The 18,098-nt window shown below is 42.4% G+C and overlaps 1 protein-coding gene and 1 long non-coding RNA gene across 2 annotated transcripts in view; one reads left to right on the forward strand and one right to left on the reverse strand.

Annotated features, from left to right (window-relative positions):
* Window positions 1-18,098, forward strand: part of LOC309845586 — a 41,082-nt gene that overhangs the window by 16,144 nt on the left and 6,840 nt on the right. Inside the window, exon 2 of the long non-coding RNA XR_014301356.1 lies at window positions 1,703-1,797. This is a non-coding gene — a long non-coding RNA (uncharacterized lncRNA). The remainder of the gene's footprint in view (window positions 1-1,702; window positions 1,798-18,098) is intronic.
* IL6 (interleukin 6) lies at window positions 8,968-14,568 on the reverse strand. Its single transcript, XM_082693769.1, has 5 exons — window positions 13,278-14,568; window positions 12,922-13,112; window positions 11,734-11,847; window positions 10,647-10,793; window positions 8,968-9,408 (listed from the first exon to the last, which is right to left on the reverse strand). Exons 1-5 carry the CDS (start codon window positions 13,294-13,296, stop codon window positions 9,247-9,249), a joined length of 633 nt encoding a protein of 210 aa, XP_082549895.1. The 5' UTR covers window positions 13,297-14,568; the 3' UTR covers window positions 8,968-9,246.

The following is an 18,098-nucleotide window of genomic DNA, read 5'->3' on the forward strand; positions in this document are numbered from 1 at the left end:
ACTATGTCTTAGTCTTTATGGCATTTTGTAGTTAATTGTTATTACACTGGCATAGAGCTTCATCAACAATTGAAACATTTGTGGATATACTAAGCAAAAGTTTCATTAACTTATTTATTTATTTATTTATTTATTTATTTATTTATTTGACAGAGATCACAAGTAGGCAGAGAGGCAGACAGAGAGAGAGGAGGAAGCAGGCTCCCTGCTGAGCAGAGAGCCCGATGCGGAGCTCGATCCCAGGACCCTGGGATCATGACCTGAGCTGAAAGCAGAGGCTTTAACCCACTGAGCCACCCAGGCGCCCCTCATTAACTTATTTATTAAAAAGTACTTCATCTACCAACTCTACTAGAAAACCACCCTCTCTTACTTGAATATTTCTGATAATTTGCCAACATTTCTTTGTTATTTCATTATTCTGTAATGGGCATGAATCTTATGCTCTTAACACAGGTATGTAAGCCCTATCTTTTATTTTTTTTAAAATTGAACATAAGTTTTATGCCAAGCCCTCATTTTATAGAAGTTTATAAGGCCAAATCAACATTTCTTCAGTCAGTTCAGGCCCTTTCTTCCCCTACTTCCCCGTGTACCTTTAGGATTGAAAGTCAGTCCCAGGAGTGCCAAGACTTCCCAATGGGTAAGATGGGGGTGGGGATAAGCCATCTACCCCCAGGTGGTTGTCCTCTGTTTCCAAGGTATTTAATATAAATTGGTCTTCATTCATCAGACACATTATCCTTATTTCTGCTCTGTCCTGTCTCAAGGGCTCTCCAGGCTATTCTTATTTGTGACCTTCAGACGCACAACAACACTTGGATGCCCTTCTCAGAGATATTTATTAACAAGTAACTTTCGTGTTTTTCTCCATCTTATCACTCCCTATCTCCCACAGCAAGGGAGTCTGTTTCTCCTTTAGGATAGGAAAAACTGGATTTTATATAATCATAATCATGCATTTTCTCCAGTCCATTTGGTAATGCATCCTTTTTTGCCATATCCTCAAAAGATCAGGCTATTACAACTAAAAAAGAAAAGATCTGCTTTTCTACACATCTCTTCTTCTCTTTGGAAGTAGTAGATGCCTTAATCTTCAGTTTGAGGTGGGGAAAGATCATGGGACAGAAAGGAATTATTAGGAATGAAAAGAACACCAGCTTAATATATGAAATATTATTCACAATCATTATATTGAAACTTGTAATGTATGATGAATACCTATTGTACAGTATAGATTTTTAATTTTAGTTTGATATTGTTTTTCTACTTTATTAATATTATTTCTATGTGTCCCAGTGAAGAAATAGGAGGCATTCTTCATCAGTGAGAGATGGCTCACTGGCATGGATTCTGCATGATGAAGATGTGGCCTTGGAAATTTGATTTTGGGTTAAGAACTGGGAGTACCTTGGGGCGCCTGGGTGGCTCAGTGGTTTGGGCTGCTGCCTTTGGCTCGGGTCATGATCTCGGGGTCCTGGGATCGAGCCCCGCATCGGGCTCCCTGCTCCGCAGGAAGCCTGCTTCCCTCTCTCTCTCTCTCTGCCTGCCTCTCTGCCTACTTGTGATCTCCGTCTTTCAAATAAATAAATAAAATCTTTAAAAAAAAAGAAAAAAAGAACTGGGAGTACCTGACATTACTACACATATTCTGCCTCCGGGAAGATGGAATAAACCTACTCTCCCCTGTTCCTCCCACTAGGTATAACTAAAACCTGGATATTATGTATAAAACAAATATAAGAAGACTCTGTAGAGACAAGAGGCAGGGACTAGGACCTGAGGAATGACATGATGGTGGGTTTTCTTTCTGTCTCATAGATTTCAGACTCAACACTAAAGAAAATAGCAACTCAGAAAATGCCAGTGGGTGCATATTTTTAAAAAAAATGTTTTGAGAAAAGTTTGATCTTTCTAGCCAAAGGACTAGGAAATGGACAGTCTCACAAGACAGAAAACTTCTAGATAATGGCATTAGACTTCAGTCAAATTTCACAGAAATATCTATGGTCCCACTACACCTTCTCTAGCTGAGAGCAAGTGAGGAGCCTAGGCTTCCGCCCTCATGAGACTGTAATGAGGCCCACAACACGCCCACAGGGAAGGTGTCAGAGAAGGCGGAGTAGGGATCTGGGACCTCCATCCCTGCTAGGCAGTAATGAACACCCCTCCCAGCCCTTGCAGTGTGAGTGGATTACACCCAAAGCTTGGGCTGCTTCTCCCACCAGCTGGTAAGGAGATAACCCTTCTCTGCCCCATTAGCATGATGTAAGAGGGGCTTAATGGAGAGTCAGAACTTTCCCCGCCTTCAGTGGTAATGAGGCCATCTTCTCCCCTCACCATGTTAGTGGAAGTAGTAGTGAGGCACCCCTCTTCAGCCAGCGTGGCATCAGGGAAGACCTAGTGGGAAGGCTAAACTTCCATCCCTGCCTAGTAGTAACAGAGGGTAACTTCCACCCTTATTGTCAATCAAGGACAAATGAGGGACTTGGACTTCTTTTCCCACATGAAAACTAAAGACAAGGAAAAGTTCTTGAAAGCAGCCAGAAAGAAGTGACACATTACATTTGCCTATAGGAAAAACAAAACAAAAAAACAAACAATTTAAATGACAAGCAGGTTTTTCATTAGAAACCATAAAACACTGGAAGGGAGTGACAGACATTTTTCAAGTGCTAAAAGAAAAGAACTTATATTCAGTGAAAATATCCTTAGGAATGAAGGGGAAGTGAAGACTTCTCAGATAACAGAAAGCTAAGAAAATTTGTTGCCAGTATGTGTACCCTAAAAGAATGGCTAAACAAAAAAAGAAAGAATCTTAGAATATAAAAAAGGAAGAAAGAATCTGGGAAAAGCCAAAGGAAGAAAAATGAAATGATTGAGTATAATAGATTTCCCCTCTGGAGGTTTTTTTTTTTTTTTTTAAGACTTTATACCTCTAGAGTTTTTAAAAATTATCTTGGATTATTGAAGCAAAAATGTTAACTGTCTATGTGGTCCTCAGTATATGGAGAGAAAATAATTAAGGCAATTATAAATGAGGGTGAATAAAAGGGTATAAAGAGAAATAAAGTTTTTGTGTTTCACTTGAACTGGTAAAATGTTGACACCAGTGACTCTGATCAATTAGATGTAAATAATGTAATGAATGATGAATGCCTAGAGCAAACACTAGAAGAGCTCTACAAAGAGATACACTCAAAAACATTACAGGTAAATCAAAATGGAATTCTAAAAATGTTCAAGTAACTTACTGGAAGGCAGGAAAAACAAAATAGAGATCAAACACAAAGTAAGAAAAATGGCGTATTTGAGGCTTAACAAATCAATGATTATATTCAATATAAACAATTTAAACATACCAATTAAAGACAGAGATTCACACTGTATATTTAAAAACATGACCCAACTATGTGTTGTACAAGAAACTCACTTCAAATAATTCAAATGATATATGTGAGTTAAAAGGATGGAAAAATATATACCATGCAGATCTTAAGCAAAAGAGAGCAGAAGTAGGGGTATTGATATCAGATAAAGTAGACTTAGAGCAGAGAAAATGACCAAGGACAGAGAGAGTTGTTACATAATGATAAAAGAGTCAAACTACCAGTAAAACCTAGTAAGCCCAACTCTTTGTTCACCCTATGACAGAACTGTGAAATACATGAAGCAAAAACTTAGAGAACTAAAAGGAAAAATAGACAAATTCACAATTCTATTTGGCAACATCAATATTCCTTTCAACAATCAATAGAACAACTACAGAGAAAATCATCAAAGATACAGACGATTTCAACTAATAGGCGCTAATTGACATATAAAACACTTCACCTAATAGCAACAGAATATATATTCTTTTCAAGAACCCATGGAACATATACCAAGATAGACCATATCCTAAGCCATAAAACAAACCTCAACAAATTTTAAAGAATTGAAATCATATAAAGTATGTTCTCTGACCACAGTGTAATCAAGAAATGGGTATCACAAAGATGATCTAAAAATTTCAAGCCCTAGGAACTAAACAACACACTTTTGAATAATCCATGGGTCAAAGAAGTCTCAAGAGAAATAAAAAAAAATACACTGAACTGAATGAAAATGGAAATACAGCATATGAAACTTTGTGGGACCAAGTTCAAGCAGTACTAACAAGGAAATTTATAACACTAAATGCTTGAATTAGAAGGAAGTTCATAGATTGATTGTCTAAGTTCTTCCTGAATGACAATACAAAAGTGCAATGATAGAGCAAGAATTGAGCTTTTGGGATTATGACTCTATCTTATATGGACAATGTTACCACCTGGCATGCTCCCTGATTAACGACCTGGGTACCAAGGGAAGGTGTGCTACTTAGATATTCTGAATCTGCTCTTGTCCTATACAGTTACCTTGCTTCATGAATGTTTTTCATCCTTGGTTAAGAATAAATCAGGAACTACATTAGATACAGGGTAAGCTGCTGTAACAGAATATCCTAAAATATAGTTGCTTAAAACAGATGTATATTTCCTTATCATCTTACAGTTCAGTAATTGTTGGTCCAGGTAGGTGAGTCTGCGTAGCTCCTTGAGATCATTTAGTGATCAAGTTTCCATTAATCTCTTTGGCAGGACTGTCCAGTAGATATGTCTGCAATGATGGAAATGTATTTTCACTGTCCAATATCATAGCCATTAGCATGTTTGAAGTCAGAGGCCATAGTTTTTAATTTTATATAATTTTAGTGAATTTAAAATTAAAATTAAATGCACACTGGTGGTTACTGTCTACCACATTAGACATTACAGCTATGGATATTACTCTGTTCAGCAAGATTGAAGCTGATTCACTACAACATTTGTTTCTAATCCACAGAAAGGTGAAACACTAGAAATGGGGGGCAAGTAATATCTTTTTTGGCAAGTGAAAGTAAAATTACAACATCAGTTCTACTCACGTTTCCTTGTTGAAAACTTAGCCACTCTGTCGGGGTTTCCCAGCACCACCCTCGGGTTCAGTGATTTACTAGGGAGAACTCACAGAACTCAGTGTGAATGAGTCACAGGATTCATACTCATGGCTGTGATTTATTACAGCAAAAGCGTGCAATGCAAACTCAGCAAAGGAAAGAGACACACGGGGTGAATTTTGGAGGAAATCAGGCACAAACTTCCAAGAGTCTTATCCCAGGGGAGCCACACAGGATGTGCTTAATTCCTCTAGCAATGACTTGTGACAACACATGTCTGCCAGGGATATTCATTAACAACTTGGTGCCCGTAGTTTTTATTGGGGTATCCTCTGCTTTGCACATATTAAAATCTCGTATTCTCAGGAGGAAAGCAGGTAATTAGTATAAACCATATGGTTTGTACAGTTTTGGCACTCTTATCATAGGGAAAGTTTTGGATTGATGTAAGGGAGTGTTTACCAGTCAAGTTTCCAGATGCCAGCCAGGGACCAAGCTTACAAGCAGTCTTTTCTAATGAGCCATGTGCTTTCCCAGCATAGCAACACCTATCTGCAAAGGAGAATAGGAAATGTAGTCTCTTGATGGGGAGCCACAGGTCCATTTCAAACTATTACTCTGAAGAAGTGGAGAATTGATTTGAAAGGATAATGGTTAATGGAATTTATACCCTTTGCGACTTAACAAAGTTAAGTTGCTTAACTAAGTTGCTTAGACTCCCTGCTCCTTTGGTTAAGACATGTGTCTCTGAAGTAATACATATAATGAACCATATAGGGCACGCAGTAAGTGCTCAGTGACACTTCCACTTCTATTATCATTATTAATAGTCTATTCTTAGAGCATTTGGGCTGGTTCATCCCTTCCTTTCCATTCTTAACCCACCAGAAACTTGGAAGTTTTATTAGAAGTTGAATCTGGACCACGGCCTTCCTTTTGGCGCTCTCTATTACAGATTGTTGCTATCCCTTCTTGCTTTGAAATCTTACCTTGGGTTTCTCCTTCATCACTTCTCTGAATCTCCTTATATTTTCAACCTCCCGTTGTCCATTTTCCCCAGTGGTGAACAGGAACCTCCCTGCATTCTTCAGCGCTGGGCTAGCCCAAGGTTGCTGTATTTGCTTTATGTTCGTGAATAAAGCTTAAATGTCATTTTCTTCTGGGAAGCCTTTCCTGAACCCTCTACTTTTGGCCCTCCTATTGACTGTGTGCTGTTCTTGGTAGTTGTGTTAGTTTCCTATGGAATTTATTCTTTCACCAGTCCGGAGGCCAGGTGTCCAAAATCAAGGTCTGAGCAGGCCATGCTCTTTCTAAAGGCTTTAGGAGAGATCCTTGTCTTGTCCCACCTTCTGCTGATTCTGACCGTCCTTGGTTTGCGGATCATCTCTCCAGTATCTGCTTCCCTTTGCATGGACTTGTGCCCTGTGTGTCTCTTCTCTTATAAGGTCCACCCTACTGACCTCATCGTATCTTGATAACATCTGCAGAGATCTTATTTCCAAGTAAGCTCACATTAGCAGGTACTGGGGGTTAAGACTTCAACAAATCCTTTTAGGGGACATAATTCATCTCATAACAATAGCACACACACTTAGCATACAGCAGTTATTTCTTTGAATTGTTTTCTCTAGACTGTAAGCTCCTTGAGAACAGAGACCTAGTCTGTTTTACTCATCAATATAGCCCCAGGGCCCGGCAAAGAATCTGGCATATTACAGATGCTCAGAGAGCATTTGAACAAATGAATAAATGAAAACTCTGAAATATAAAATTCTTTGTATTTTATTCCTCCATCTAATCCCAACTTCTAACCTCTCTCAAAGCCTTGGTGGCCTCTGTGATTCCTGAATCTTGGTCAGTAGTCACCAGATCCTACTGAACTAACTGCTACATATCTTTTGCAGATGGCTGCTATCACCTTGTCTTTTCTAGCAATTACCACCAACCTAATTCAGGATATTGTCATCTGCGTTGGTGGTATAGTGGTGAGCATAGCTGCCTTCCAGGATATTGTCATTTCTCTCCCCTGGGCTAATGATGTTCCTCCAATATCCTCTTTCAGATCCTTTCCTATCCATTCTCCATATTGCAACTTGAGGGATCATATTAAAATGTAAATCTAATATGTCCTTCTACTCCTTAAAATCTGTCAGTACCTTCTTCTCACATATGACTGTCCATATGCTCCCAGCCTCCCTCCCCAACCTCTCAGCCACCCTCCTTGTTCATTATGTATTGGACATAACATAATTCTCATTGTCTTAGCCAGTTCTCTGTTGATTCAGACTTTTGCACATGCTGTTCCCTTTTTCGGGAGTGCTCTTCCCACCTATTTTAGCCTAACTCCAACATATCTTTTATATCTCAGTCCAAATATCTCCCTCAGTTAAGACTCCATGAGTGCCCTCCCCAGGCTTATGTTTCCCTGCTATTGGTGCCCCCCAAATACGTTCTCAGCAGACCTCACATTTCTCTTTTGTAAACCTCCTCACACTTTACATTCTTTGTTCATTGTCTGTCTTCCATGCCACGTAGGGCTGGGGATGTGTCTAGCTTGTTCATCTCTGCATCCCCAGCATTGCCCGACTTATATATGGGCTCAAAAAATTTTTGTTTGAGGAATTGATGCATTGGTCAACCGCTATTTCTCTTTGTTCTTTGATTTGGCTCCCACTTTGGGAAACCCACTTGTGATGCCTGGCTCGTAGAAATCAGAGTATGTGGCTTTTATCTTGCTTGGCTCCTTTCAGTCCTTGCTTCTGTGGACCTTGTTTTGCTCAGTAGAATTCTTCCCATGGTGGAAGAAGTCTGTGATGACCAAAGTGGGGAAAGCTTTAATAGAAGGTAGAAATTTCATATTTATTGGGCTGAAAGGGGGAAATCTTTACCAAATTCCCAGCACAGTGTTGAGGTGAGATAGTGGGCTATGTGTGGTTACTCAAATTGCCTCTCTTACCATGAAGAATATTGCTGGTAGGAGAGGAAATATATACATGTATATATATACATGTATATGTGTATACACACACACACAAACACACACAGACTATTCATTGCCTCCTCTACATCTTAGACTGTTTCTTCCTAACTCTTGCTATTTTTTTTAAAAGATGAAGATACATAAGGACACATTATTTGTAATTTCTCCACTCATTGACCAACAGTATATGTCCCTCCAAATTGAAGTGTCTTCTGTTTCTATGTATATGGTTTCTTCATTTAACAAATGTTTACTGGGGCCTCTTATGTCCAAGTTCCGGGCCATGGGCTCAGGATACAAAGATGAGTACAATAGAGTCTGCCTCCTTGAAGAAAGAAGCCTGACTGGAAAGATACGCCATCTGGGGCAGTGTGGTAGGTGCTATGATAGAGAGGTATGTGTAATGTTGAAGGGACTCAGAGTGGGGAGGCAGAACTTCTAGTTATTGTTTGGAAGTGCACATTGCTTGGTCTGTACAAGTGGTTATGTCATTTCAAAGGCTTTTGATCAAATCTGTATTAACATATTGGGATTTTTCTACATCTTTGAAAAGGTTTCCTGGGAAGCAGCGGGACCTAAAGGTTAGGAGTAGGGGGCCCGAAGGCAATTAGACCTGGATTTAAAATCTGGGCCTGTGCCTGACCTTCCAGTGAGGTGACTTGGGGAAATCCCTTACTCTCCCATCTCCATAAAAAAACACACAAGGGTGGGGATTAAATATCATAGATACAACACGTATGGCACGTGCCTGCTGTAGAGTAGGTGTCCATTCTATCTTTCCCTGGGTGATTGGAGCTCTTTTTGGCTCTTAGTGGTGCTGGTAACAGAAACTTGTTTATGTTAATATCTTCACAGGACACACAGAGGCTTAGTTGGCTGATTTTTTTAGAAAGATGTTTATTGGTATAAAAACAACTTAAACATTATATAAATACAATATAAATATCTCTTTTAAAAAATATGCATAAGTTAGCCATATATTTGAGGTAAACCTACATATTCCAAGAAATGACCTGACTCCAAAACATTGAGGATATTCAAGCTGCATAGCATTTTATGTTAACTTTTTCAAGATGAATACATAAGATATTTCAAGTGGCACTTCATAAAAAATATAAATATCTATTACTTATATAAATTAACTCAACATATTTAAATATCAATAAATTAAAAATAATTAAAATAGTGTCCTAACGCTCATACTTTTAGTTCTTCACAGAGAACGACATAAGTTATGTGCCCAATGGACAGGTTTCTAACCAGAGAAAGGAATGCCCATGAACTACAGCAATCTTAGATGCCCAGGCTACATGATCCGAATGGCCCTCAGGCTGAACTGCAGGAAATCCTCAAGGCTCCGTAGGATGAGGTGAATTGTTACGTGTTTCAGCCACTTGTCTTGTGACTTGAAGAGAGCCTGCAGGCTGGAATCTGTGGTAGGGTCGGGGGTGGTCACTTCAACCCGATTCTTCACATGAGGGGAAAAGAAAGTGAAAAGAACTATTTAAATATTGAACAAATCCTTTTGAGTGGAGGGATGCTCTGGACTGTTAAAAGACATTCAAATTTGGGGTGAAGGAGACTACTTGGCGCTGCCTGCCCCAGGTAGGGTGAGGTGCCCCTCCTCCAAGCCCACCTGAGCCCACCCAGCATGAAGGCCTTTCACAGCAACTGAATTCTAGTCATCCCTTCACTGCTCTTTCTCTGTTAAACCATGAGCATCTCGAGGGCAACCATTGTATCTTGTCTTCTCTTAAGCTAGACAGTGCCTGGCACATAGCCTCATCCAGCTGGCATCTTCTGAGGGTCCACTCATCTAATGGGGTGTAGGGATGACCAAGAGACACCTTTCACAGACCCACTAACAAGAGTCTAGGTAATTGTGGGAGGCCTTGCATCTCCAAAGTGTGCTTCTAGGGCACTGCAGTGTTGGCATCACCTGGGCCTTATTAGGGATGATGAGAGTCTCGGGTCTCACCCGAGACCTGCTGGATCCAAGTCTGCACTGTGACAAGATCCCCACAGGTTTGGTGTGCAATTGAAAGTGGGAAAAGCCCTGGTTTAAGGCAAACAGCCAGGAAAGGTAGTAGCAGTATCAACACCAATGTGCCTGCTTCTCTGGAGACCTTCCCACTGTGCTTTGTTCAGAAGCTCATCCCTATGCTGTGCCCTCAAGCCTCCATTCGGTGACATTTGAACGGCTTTGTAATGACCAAAGCCTTTGGTACTTGCTCTTCTAGCCTTTCTCCATTTCTCTACATTTTCTCTAACTCTTCTGGCAAAAAGTAGAGGGAAAGAGTTGAAAATACCACAATGACAAGGATATCATTTGACAATAATTAACATATTAAAATAATTTTTGTGCTCTCTGTTCTTTTTTATCATGGATCACTGAGCAGGATTGGATGTGTGCTTCCTTCTGCCTCTACAGATTTTTTTTTTAATATTTCTTAAGATGTCCTAGTAGAATTTGATGTTAAAATCCACCTAATTTAATATAGTTTTAAATATGGTTAGTGATGTCTTTTACAGAAGAGAGCCAAAAGAAAAAAAAAAACGGTTTCAACTATCAGGAAATATTTCTTAGATCCTTTCCTTTACATGTAGCTATCTCTTTTGAATTGGCTTTGCACTCCCAAGTTGCCTAGGTCCCTTTCTTTGAGCCTGTCTTCCTCACACCAAGGAAGGGGATGACGGAATGCTCACCATGTGCCTCAGCTTCTGGAGCAGGTGTTTGGTGCTGATGTACACAGAGTGGGCATTGTTCTTATTACCCTCATAGTTGGCCTCTAGATATTTCAGGTGTATCTGAAACTCCTGAAGACCGGTAGTGATTCTTGTCAGACAGGTCTCCTAAGAGGAAAGATGGGAAAATTGGTTATTACTAGAAAGATATAATCAATTTTAAAAAGTTAAGTTGTGGGGCACCTGGGTGGCTCAGTGGGTTAAGCCGCTGCCTTCGGCTCAGGTCATGATCTCAGGGTCCTGGGATCGAGTCCCGCATCGGGCTCTCTGCTCGGCAGGGAGCCTGCTTCCCTCTCTCTCTCTCTCTCTCTCTCTGCCTGCCTCTCCATCTACTTGTGATTTCTCTCTGTCAAATAAATAAATAAAATCTTAAAAAAAAAAAAAGTTAAGTTGCTACAAGTCATCAACTTCTTCCTCTGCCCTTCCAGGGGACTTCAAATACTTCTGAGCATTGTATTTTGAGACATCAGACAGCCTCAGATGGCCCCTTTTAAAATATCTGGACAGAGACATTACTTTATCAGTTTTACCCAATGCCTGATAGGTGCAAGGGGGTCCTTCTCTGATTCTCCCCTTAATATCCTCCCTCGTGGCTTTACTCCTGCTGTTGTCAATATGGGCTGAAGCCTTTAGCGGATCCCACTGTCTGGAAGGAGAAGCGGGTAGAGAATGACCTCTACAGGAAGGGCAGATCTGAACAAAGCTGGTTCAGCAGAACCAGAACTAGATTTATTTCAGGGCTCCCATTACTCTCCTCAGTTCTTTCCTTTCCAACTTATCCAGAATGTATTAGCTAAACCTGCTGGGGTTTCTAACATTTGACAGCTGTGAAAATTCCAGCACAGAAGGGCTGTCTCTAACCATGCCATTCAAAAATAACTCGCCTTTAGGAAGATTTAAGTTGGCCTCCTCCTGAAATTTACATGACATTCTTTACATTGATCCCCTTCTTTGTTTTCTGCCTGGACTGTATGTATACAGACGCTGCATGTAAGAGGGAGAACTTTTGACTAAGGAGTAGCTAAAAGTGAACGTGATGTGTTCATACCTGATTGAATTGAGACTGGAAGCATTTGTCCTCTCCTGCCAGTTTTGGAAGATTTAGGTTGTTCTCTGCCAGTGCCTCCTTGCTGTCTTCACATTTGTTATACTTTTCACACATCTGGGAAGGAATACCAGAACTGTGATCATTTAAGTGCCTCTAAAACAAACACCACTAGAGGGCCGATTCATGTTTTACCACTGCAGGAAGTTCTCTAAGAAAATGAAATTATAGACCATTAGCCTCCAGGCAAGTGAGGTCTAGTGAAGATGGGCATGCTTGGGTTCAATGCTGAGCTCACCTAGGACTTCACACCTGTCACCTATCCTGAGTCTCTGCATCCCTATCTCTTCAAACTGGGGATAATGAAACTCCTCCCCTGTAAGGTGTGTGTATGTGACAGCAATTTTGATGATAATTGGGTGAAAATGATTTGAGCTGTATCACGTTCCAGCTAGAAGGACCTATGAAATCATCTAGTCCAATTCCATAATTTTACAGAGGGGGCCCAGAGGTGGTAGGGAATTCACCAAAGATCACAAAGCTGGTTCAGCAGAACCAGAACTAGATTTATTTCAGGGCTCCCATTACTCTCCTCAGTTCTTTCCGTTCCACTAAACAGAGCCAAATTACCCCTTACCTTTGAAGCTTTGGAGCTGCTTTAACCTACCTATGATCTTGCCACTTGGATCTTATATGCTCTAACCTACCTATGATTTTGCCACTTGCATCTTCTATGCTGGAATTACTGTAGGGAGTCCCTAACCACTGAACTCCCATAACCTAAAAGTCCTATGATTGTCCTGAGAAGCTCAACATTGCTTTCAGGTGGCACTTTGCTAATCCTTCCAAAGTCCAAGAGACACAAGAAAATTGAAAGACCTTATTTTTTTGGTTAGGGATAAGGAAGTCCTGGGAGACAGTGATGCCCAGCTCCTGCTAAGTATGGGACTGGGAATAGGGCCAGAGGGCATGGATTTCAGCCCCACTGTATGTTTTCCAGGAGGGAAAGGAGCTCCCTCAGACCAGCGGCAGAAAAGAAGTACAGCAGACAGTCTGCCCCTCTGGCCTGAAATCTGTACTGCCCCAGAACCCAGCTCAGACCTCCCAGTGCAGAAGCCCTTGTCCACATCCAGGGGCCAGGAGACGAATGCCCACACAGGCCCTTTATCACCCTCAGTTGAGCCTACCCACCTCCTTTTTCAATGCAGAGATTTTGCCAAGGATGAACCTAATGAAGTCTTCCATTTTGTCTGCAGAGGTGAGTGGTGGTCTGTTTGAGGTGGCATCATCTTTGGAATCTCCTCCCAGGGGTCCCGGGGTAGGGAAAGCAGTAGCCATCACCAGGAGCAGCCCCAGAGAGAAGGCCACTGGACTGAAGGCGCCTGTGCCGGAGGCAAGGGAGAGCAGCCAGTGAGCAGAGCGCACCGCTGGGGGAGCTGTGCTTCTGGCTGCTGGCGCCCTGCCAGCCCTCCCAGCGGACACACACCCCTCCCTCCGCTTGGCCAGGCAGCCGGGCGGTCCCAGGGCTAGGGACTGCCTTCACTTACTTGTGGAGAGGGAGTTCATAGCTGAGGTCCTGGAGGGCAGATGGATCTCTCTCTTTCGTTCCTGGTGGGCTCCAGGGCAGAATGAACCTCAGACATCCCCAGTCTCATATTTATTGGGGCTTGAGACTCTAATATTGAGACTCATGGGAAAATCCCACATTTGATAAATCTTTGTTGGAGGTGGGGGTGGGGCCAGCGCGGGTGGGGCTGATTGGAAACCTTATTAAGATTGTGCAATGTGACGTCCTTTAGCATCACAGGAATCACAACTCGGGGAAAAAGTGCTGCTTAGGTCATTAGGAAGGCTAGAACTAAGAAGCAGGATCACACTTCCTTTACTTTCTTTTCTGCTTTTTTATTTTTTTTAAATTTATTTATTTATTTATTTATTTTTAGTGACTCAGCATTTTGGCATGGCTTAAGAGGGAAAGTAAAGCTGAAGTCTTGCATGAAGTTTGGGGCGGGGTGGGGGGGGGTGCGGGCAGGGTGAGAAGCTAAGCCTGGCTATGATTAAAAAAATACTTCAATTACCAGATTAACAGGCTAGGATTTTGTATTCCAGCTAACTCATATTTGTAAAAACCTAAGATGTTTTGACTTGAGCTTCCTCAGACCACGACACAGCCCACTAGCCTGGGGTTTCAAGTAAGGTGCCACCAGGAGCCATCTGTAGGACTTCCCTTTCCTGGCTGTCTCCGTGACCAGCTGTTGCAGACTGCCTGCCTGCCCCCAGATCTCACTATCTCTACAGGTACCTCCAGGCATAGTGTGCCGTCCGTGCTCATGTACCTGACTCCTTTGTGCCACCATGTGGCATCTACCAGTTTCTTTCTCACCTTTTCCAGACCACTTGAGCCGGGTCAGCCTCAGCCCTCTCTCCCTGGGGCCCCGGGTGAAGACTTGGATCTCTGTGCCAAGGGGTTTGCCTTGGGCTGCTGGCACTGTCCCCACTGCTGGCAACAGGGTTGCCCTACTCCTGAGATGGAGGTCTGAGGAGCCCAGGTGGTTTTTGTCTCTGCTGGGGCCCTCAAGTTAGCGACACCCACTTGGTTCAAGGCAGAAGTAGAGAGAATACCACTTACCTCTTTGATGGGATGTCAAAGAAGGACCTTGTGACATTTTCTAGAGCTTGTATTCATAACTTTCTTCTGCTGTATGACTTGTCTTGAGTTCAGAGGCAGCTGGGCAGAAATTTCCTAATGCAGACAAGGATCTAAGGTTCTGAATCACGCTTGCCCTAGGTTTTCTTATTGGGTTGAACCTGTACAGCTTGTACAGGTTCCCTCTGCCCTTATAATGACGTCTCTTGCAGGAGGGTCCTTGGTCTCATGCAAATGGGCTCTAGACCAAGCTGCCCTACCAGTCTCTCAGACACCCAGGCAGCTCACAAGATTGGTTCCAAGCTGCAACTAGGACCCTTGTACAGCATCAAAAAAAAAAGAAAGAAAGAAAGAAAGAAAGATTTACAAAACATTGTATTATCACTGATCAGCTTCTTTGCTTTGCAAAGATCTCATCAGGATTGCGAAAACAAGGACCTCTGCTAGGGTATTTAAAATATGAACCGATTTACTCAAGTTTTGTTTTGTGAACAACACTTTAGGACTCGCCTGTTGGGGAAAGTGAGGTCATCCATTCTTTCACTGACTTTCTAAACAGAGACAGGTCCTGTGGCGGTAGTGGGGTTTTTTGTTTGAAAATGAAAATGGGAGAGGATGGTTGAATGTTTTCGCTTTTACTGTTCTTGGGTCTTGAGCAACTCAGACACCCCCAGCCGAGTCCTCTCTCCTGCACTGAATGAAGCCATCTCTCCTGGCCCCCGCTGTGATGCATGCAGTAGGCCTCTGTAATGTGGGATTGCTTTTTCTCAGATATCTATGTTTTAGAAAGTATGACTCGGTAAATTTCAAATACTTAGTGACTCAACCACATACAGATTTTTCTTTTCAGTTAAATGTTCTTAAAGGGGCATGTGGGTGGCTCAGTTGATTAAGCATCTGCCTTCTGCTCAGGTCATGATCTAGGGTCCCGGGATTGAGTCCCATGCTGGGCTCACTGCTCAGTGGGGAGCTGCTTCTCCATCTCTAGCTCTCCCTGTTTGTGCTCTTTCTCTTTCAAATAAATATATAAATGCAATCTTTAAAAAATACAAGGTTTTAAAGTAGGAAGTACATGTATCATGATAAAATGTTCAAACATGACATCAAGACATACAGGGAAAAGTAAATCTCCTTCCTTTCCAGGTCCTCTCCTCAGAGGTAGCCCCTGACCCACATGTTTTCTTTTTAGATTTTTAAGAGAGCAAGAGCGTGTGCGCATGCTCATGTGAGTGAGAGAGAGCAAGGGGAGGGGCAGAGGGAGAGAGAGAATCTTAAGCAGACTCCCCACTGAGTGGGAAGCCCCACATAGAGCTTCATCTCAGAACCCTGAGATCATGACCTGAGCCGAAATCAAGAGTCAGACACAACCAACTAACCAACTGTGCCACCCAAGCATCCATGACCCATAGCATTTTCAACTAAATCCTCTGTTACCCTAAGCTGGGTGAGGTTTTCTTAGCAACCTAGGTACATACTTCTGGAAAACCTCTGGAACACTCTGGATTTACATGATTGTTATATATTGTACACACATGCATGCACATTTGTACGTAAATATACACACACTATGATTTCCTGTTGTGTGGATGCCACCTAGGCAGTTCTCTACTGCATGGAGCACAGGATTTTGAGTTGTACAGCATGGATTTAAAGCCCAGCTCTATGACACTTACTGTATGACCTTGGCTAAGTTCCCCCAAGGATCTGTGCTCTTGTTTGCTCATCTAATAAAACTGAGATAATAGCAGTGCTTCCCATATCGCTGTTGTGAAGACTGAAAGATGAAGTGTGAAAAATGCCTGGTATGTAGTAATGTTACAGGATTTTCTCCTTCAGTGCCTGTTGTTTCTTGGTCATGCTGCTTAAAGAATGAAGAGGTAGACCAGGTAGCATGATGGGCAGCAAAACAAGGTTTATGGAGTGGTAGTACAAAGTCCCAAAGAGGGAGGGGAACTGAGAGGGTTGTCCTGGAAGTTTTTAAGTCTAGAGGTTTTTATGGACTTGTTAGTGGGCTATTTTAATCTGATTAACCCTCCCTGTGCCCATCATCCAATCAGGTTTTTATCTACCTATCACATGGGAGAGGGTGGAGGGCTCCTTCCAGGGTGGTGTACGATCCTTTTAAGGGTGGTTTCCTCTTAGGGATGGGCCCCTTGTCCCTGCTTGCCTGTTTTCTAACTCTCCTTCATCAGCAATGCCGGAGGAAACATTTGATCTCCGTAACATTCTGTGCACAGGGTCCCTGCCTTGGAGAGGTCCTTTAGCTCAGCTCTGTCGTCCCCCGTGCGGTCCTGCCTGCTGTGAATGAGCCAGGCCTCAGTGCCAGTGATCAGCTGGGGTCTCCCAGTTATTCTTCCTCTGAAGAAATGAGATTCTATGTTTTGTTGAAAACGCCTTTTGGCAAAAGTGAAGAATGAAGGAAAAAAGTGGTTTCTCCCCTTTTTGAGAACATTAAGGTCCCCAAGGCTGGTCTCTCAATTTGGATATTGAGCCTGCTTGTGTTTTTCTCCTACACCATTTCCAAGGCTTTCTGCCAAGTGTTTTTATGACAGAAACCCCCAGCCTTCCCTGTCCATGGTCATCATCATTGTTCATAGTCTTGAAAGTGGCCCTTTAGGGTGAGGCAGTATGACTTCATCAGACCTTATACTTCTGGCAACCTAATGCTTCTGTGCATCAGAGCAAATGGTGTGGAGATGGGAATGCATGTGTATGGGGAGGCTGGAGGATACTGTCTGCCACCTTGCACATTGCAAACCTTTAGGATTTATATTAGTATCAGTGCTTTGGGCTGGCATTTGCTTGTGGGAAAAATGGGCTCTTTTTTGCTCCAAAGCACTAACATAACATCTGTAACTCCACCACGGTAGCTTCTTTTCTTTGGATCTCAGCGGATCTTCTACTTGGAGAACTCATGCATCATATTTTAATATGTAAAAAATGACCAGGAAAGGCCATGCTGTCAGCACTTTATTTATTAATAGCCTCAGTTTTTGGATTGCACCATAGCTGATTTGAAGTGATGGGCAGCTGAGACTAAGAAAGGCAGGACGATGGGAACCTGTGGGCAGGAAGATGAGAACCCAAGTAGCTTTGCATCCTTTACCACCTTATCTAGGCTGGCTGGTCCTGTCTGTGCCCCTCAGAATACTGCCCATGACTGCTTTCCTACATGTTTGTGGGGTCCACTTCAGAGAGTTCATCACTGCATTCAAGGTGAAGGAGAAAAAGTAACTTCCATTTGGCCTTAGGCTCTCAGGAGAAGAGGTGTTCTCCACATCTCAGGTTAGAATGTGGTGTTGTTCTCTCTGTCTTTATTATTATTATTTTTCTAAAGATTTTTAAATTTACTTGACAGAGAGAACACAAGCAGGGGGAGTGGCAGGCAGAGGGAGAGGAAGAAGCAAGCTTTCCACTGAGCAGGGAGCCTGACATGGGGCTAGATCCCAGGACCCTGTGATCATGACCAGAGCCAAAGGCAGATACTTAACTGACTGAGCCACCTGGGGTACCCCTGGAATGGAACCCATCCATTCATCCAATAAAGATAGAGAGTGTCTCTGTCTTTATTCCAGGGACTGGGGATGGGTGGGTCTGTGATCTAGTGAGAGGGAGTATCCCAAGAACAAAAGAGAAGTCATTGGGTACTAGGGAACTTGCAATTGCTGTCAGAATATGGTTTCACTTGTCACTAAGTCATAAAAAGACTGAAACAGTGGGT

The sequence above is a fragment of the Mustela nivalis genome (assembly GCF_964662115.1).
Source record: "Mustela nivalis genome assembly, chromosome: 12".
NCBI classification, from domain to species: domain Eukaryota; kingdom Metazoa; phylum Chordata; class Mammalia; order Carnivora; family Mustelidae; genus Mustela; species Mustela nivalis.

Coding starts and splice junctions, on each gene's coding strand:
- IL6 (XM_082693769.1), bottom strand. Junction 10,794..11,733: donor TCCAGTCTCAATTCAATCAG/GTATGAACACAT, acceptor CTTTCCTCTTAG/GAGACCTGTCTGACAAGAAT. Junction 9,409..10,646: donor TCCAGAAGCTGAGGCACATG/GTGAGCATTCCG, acceptor CCTCATGTGAAG/AATCGGGTTGAAGTGACCAC.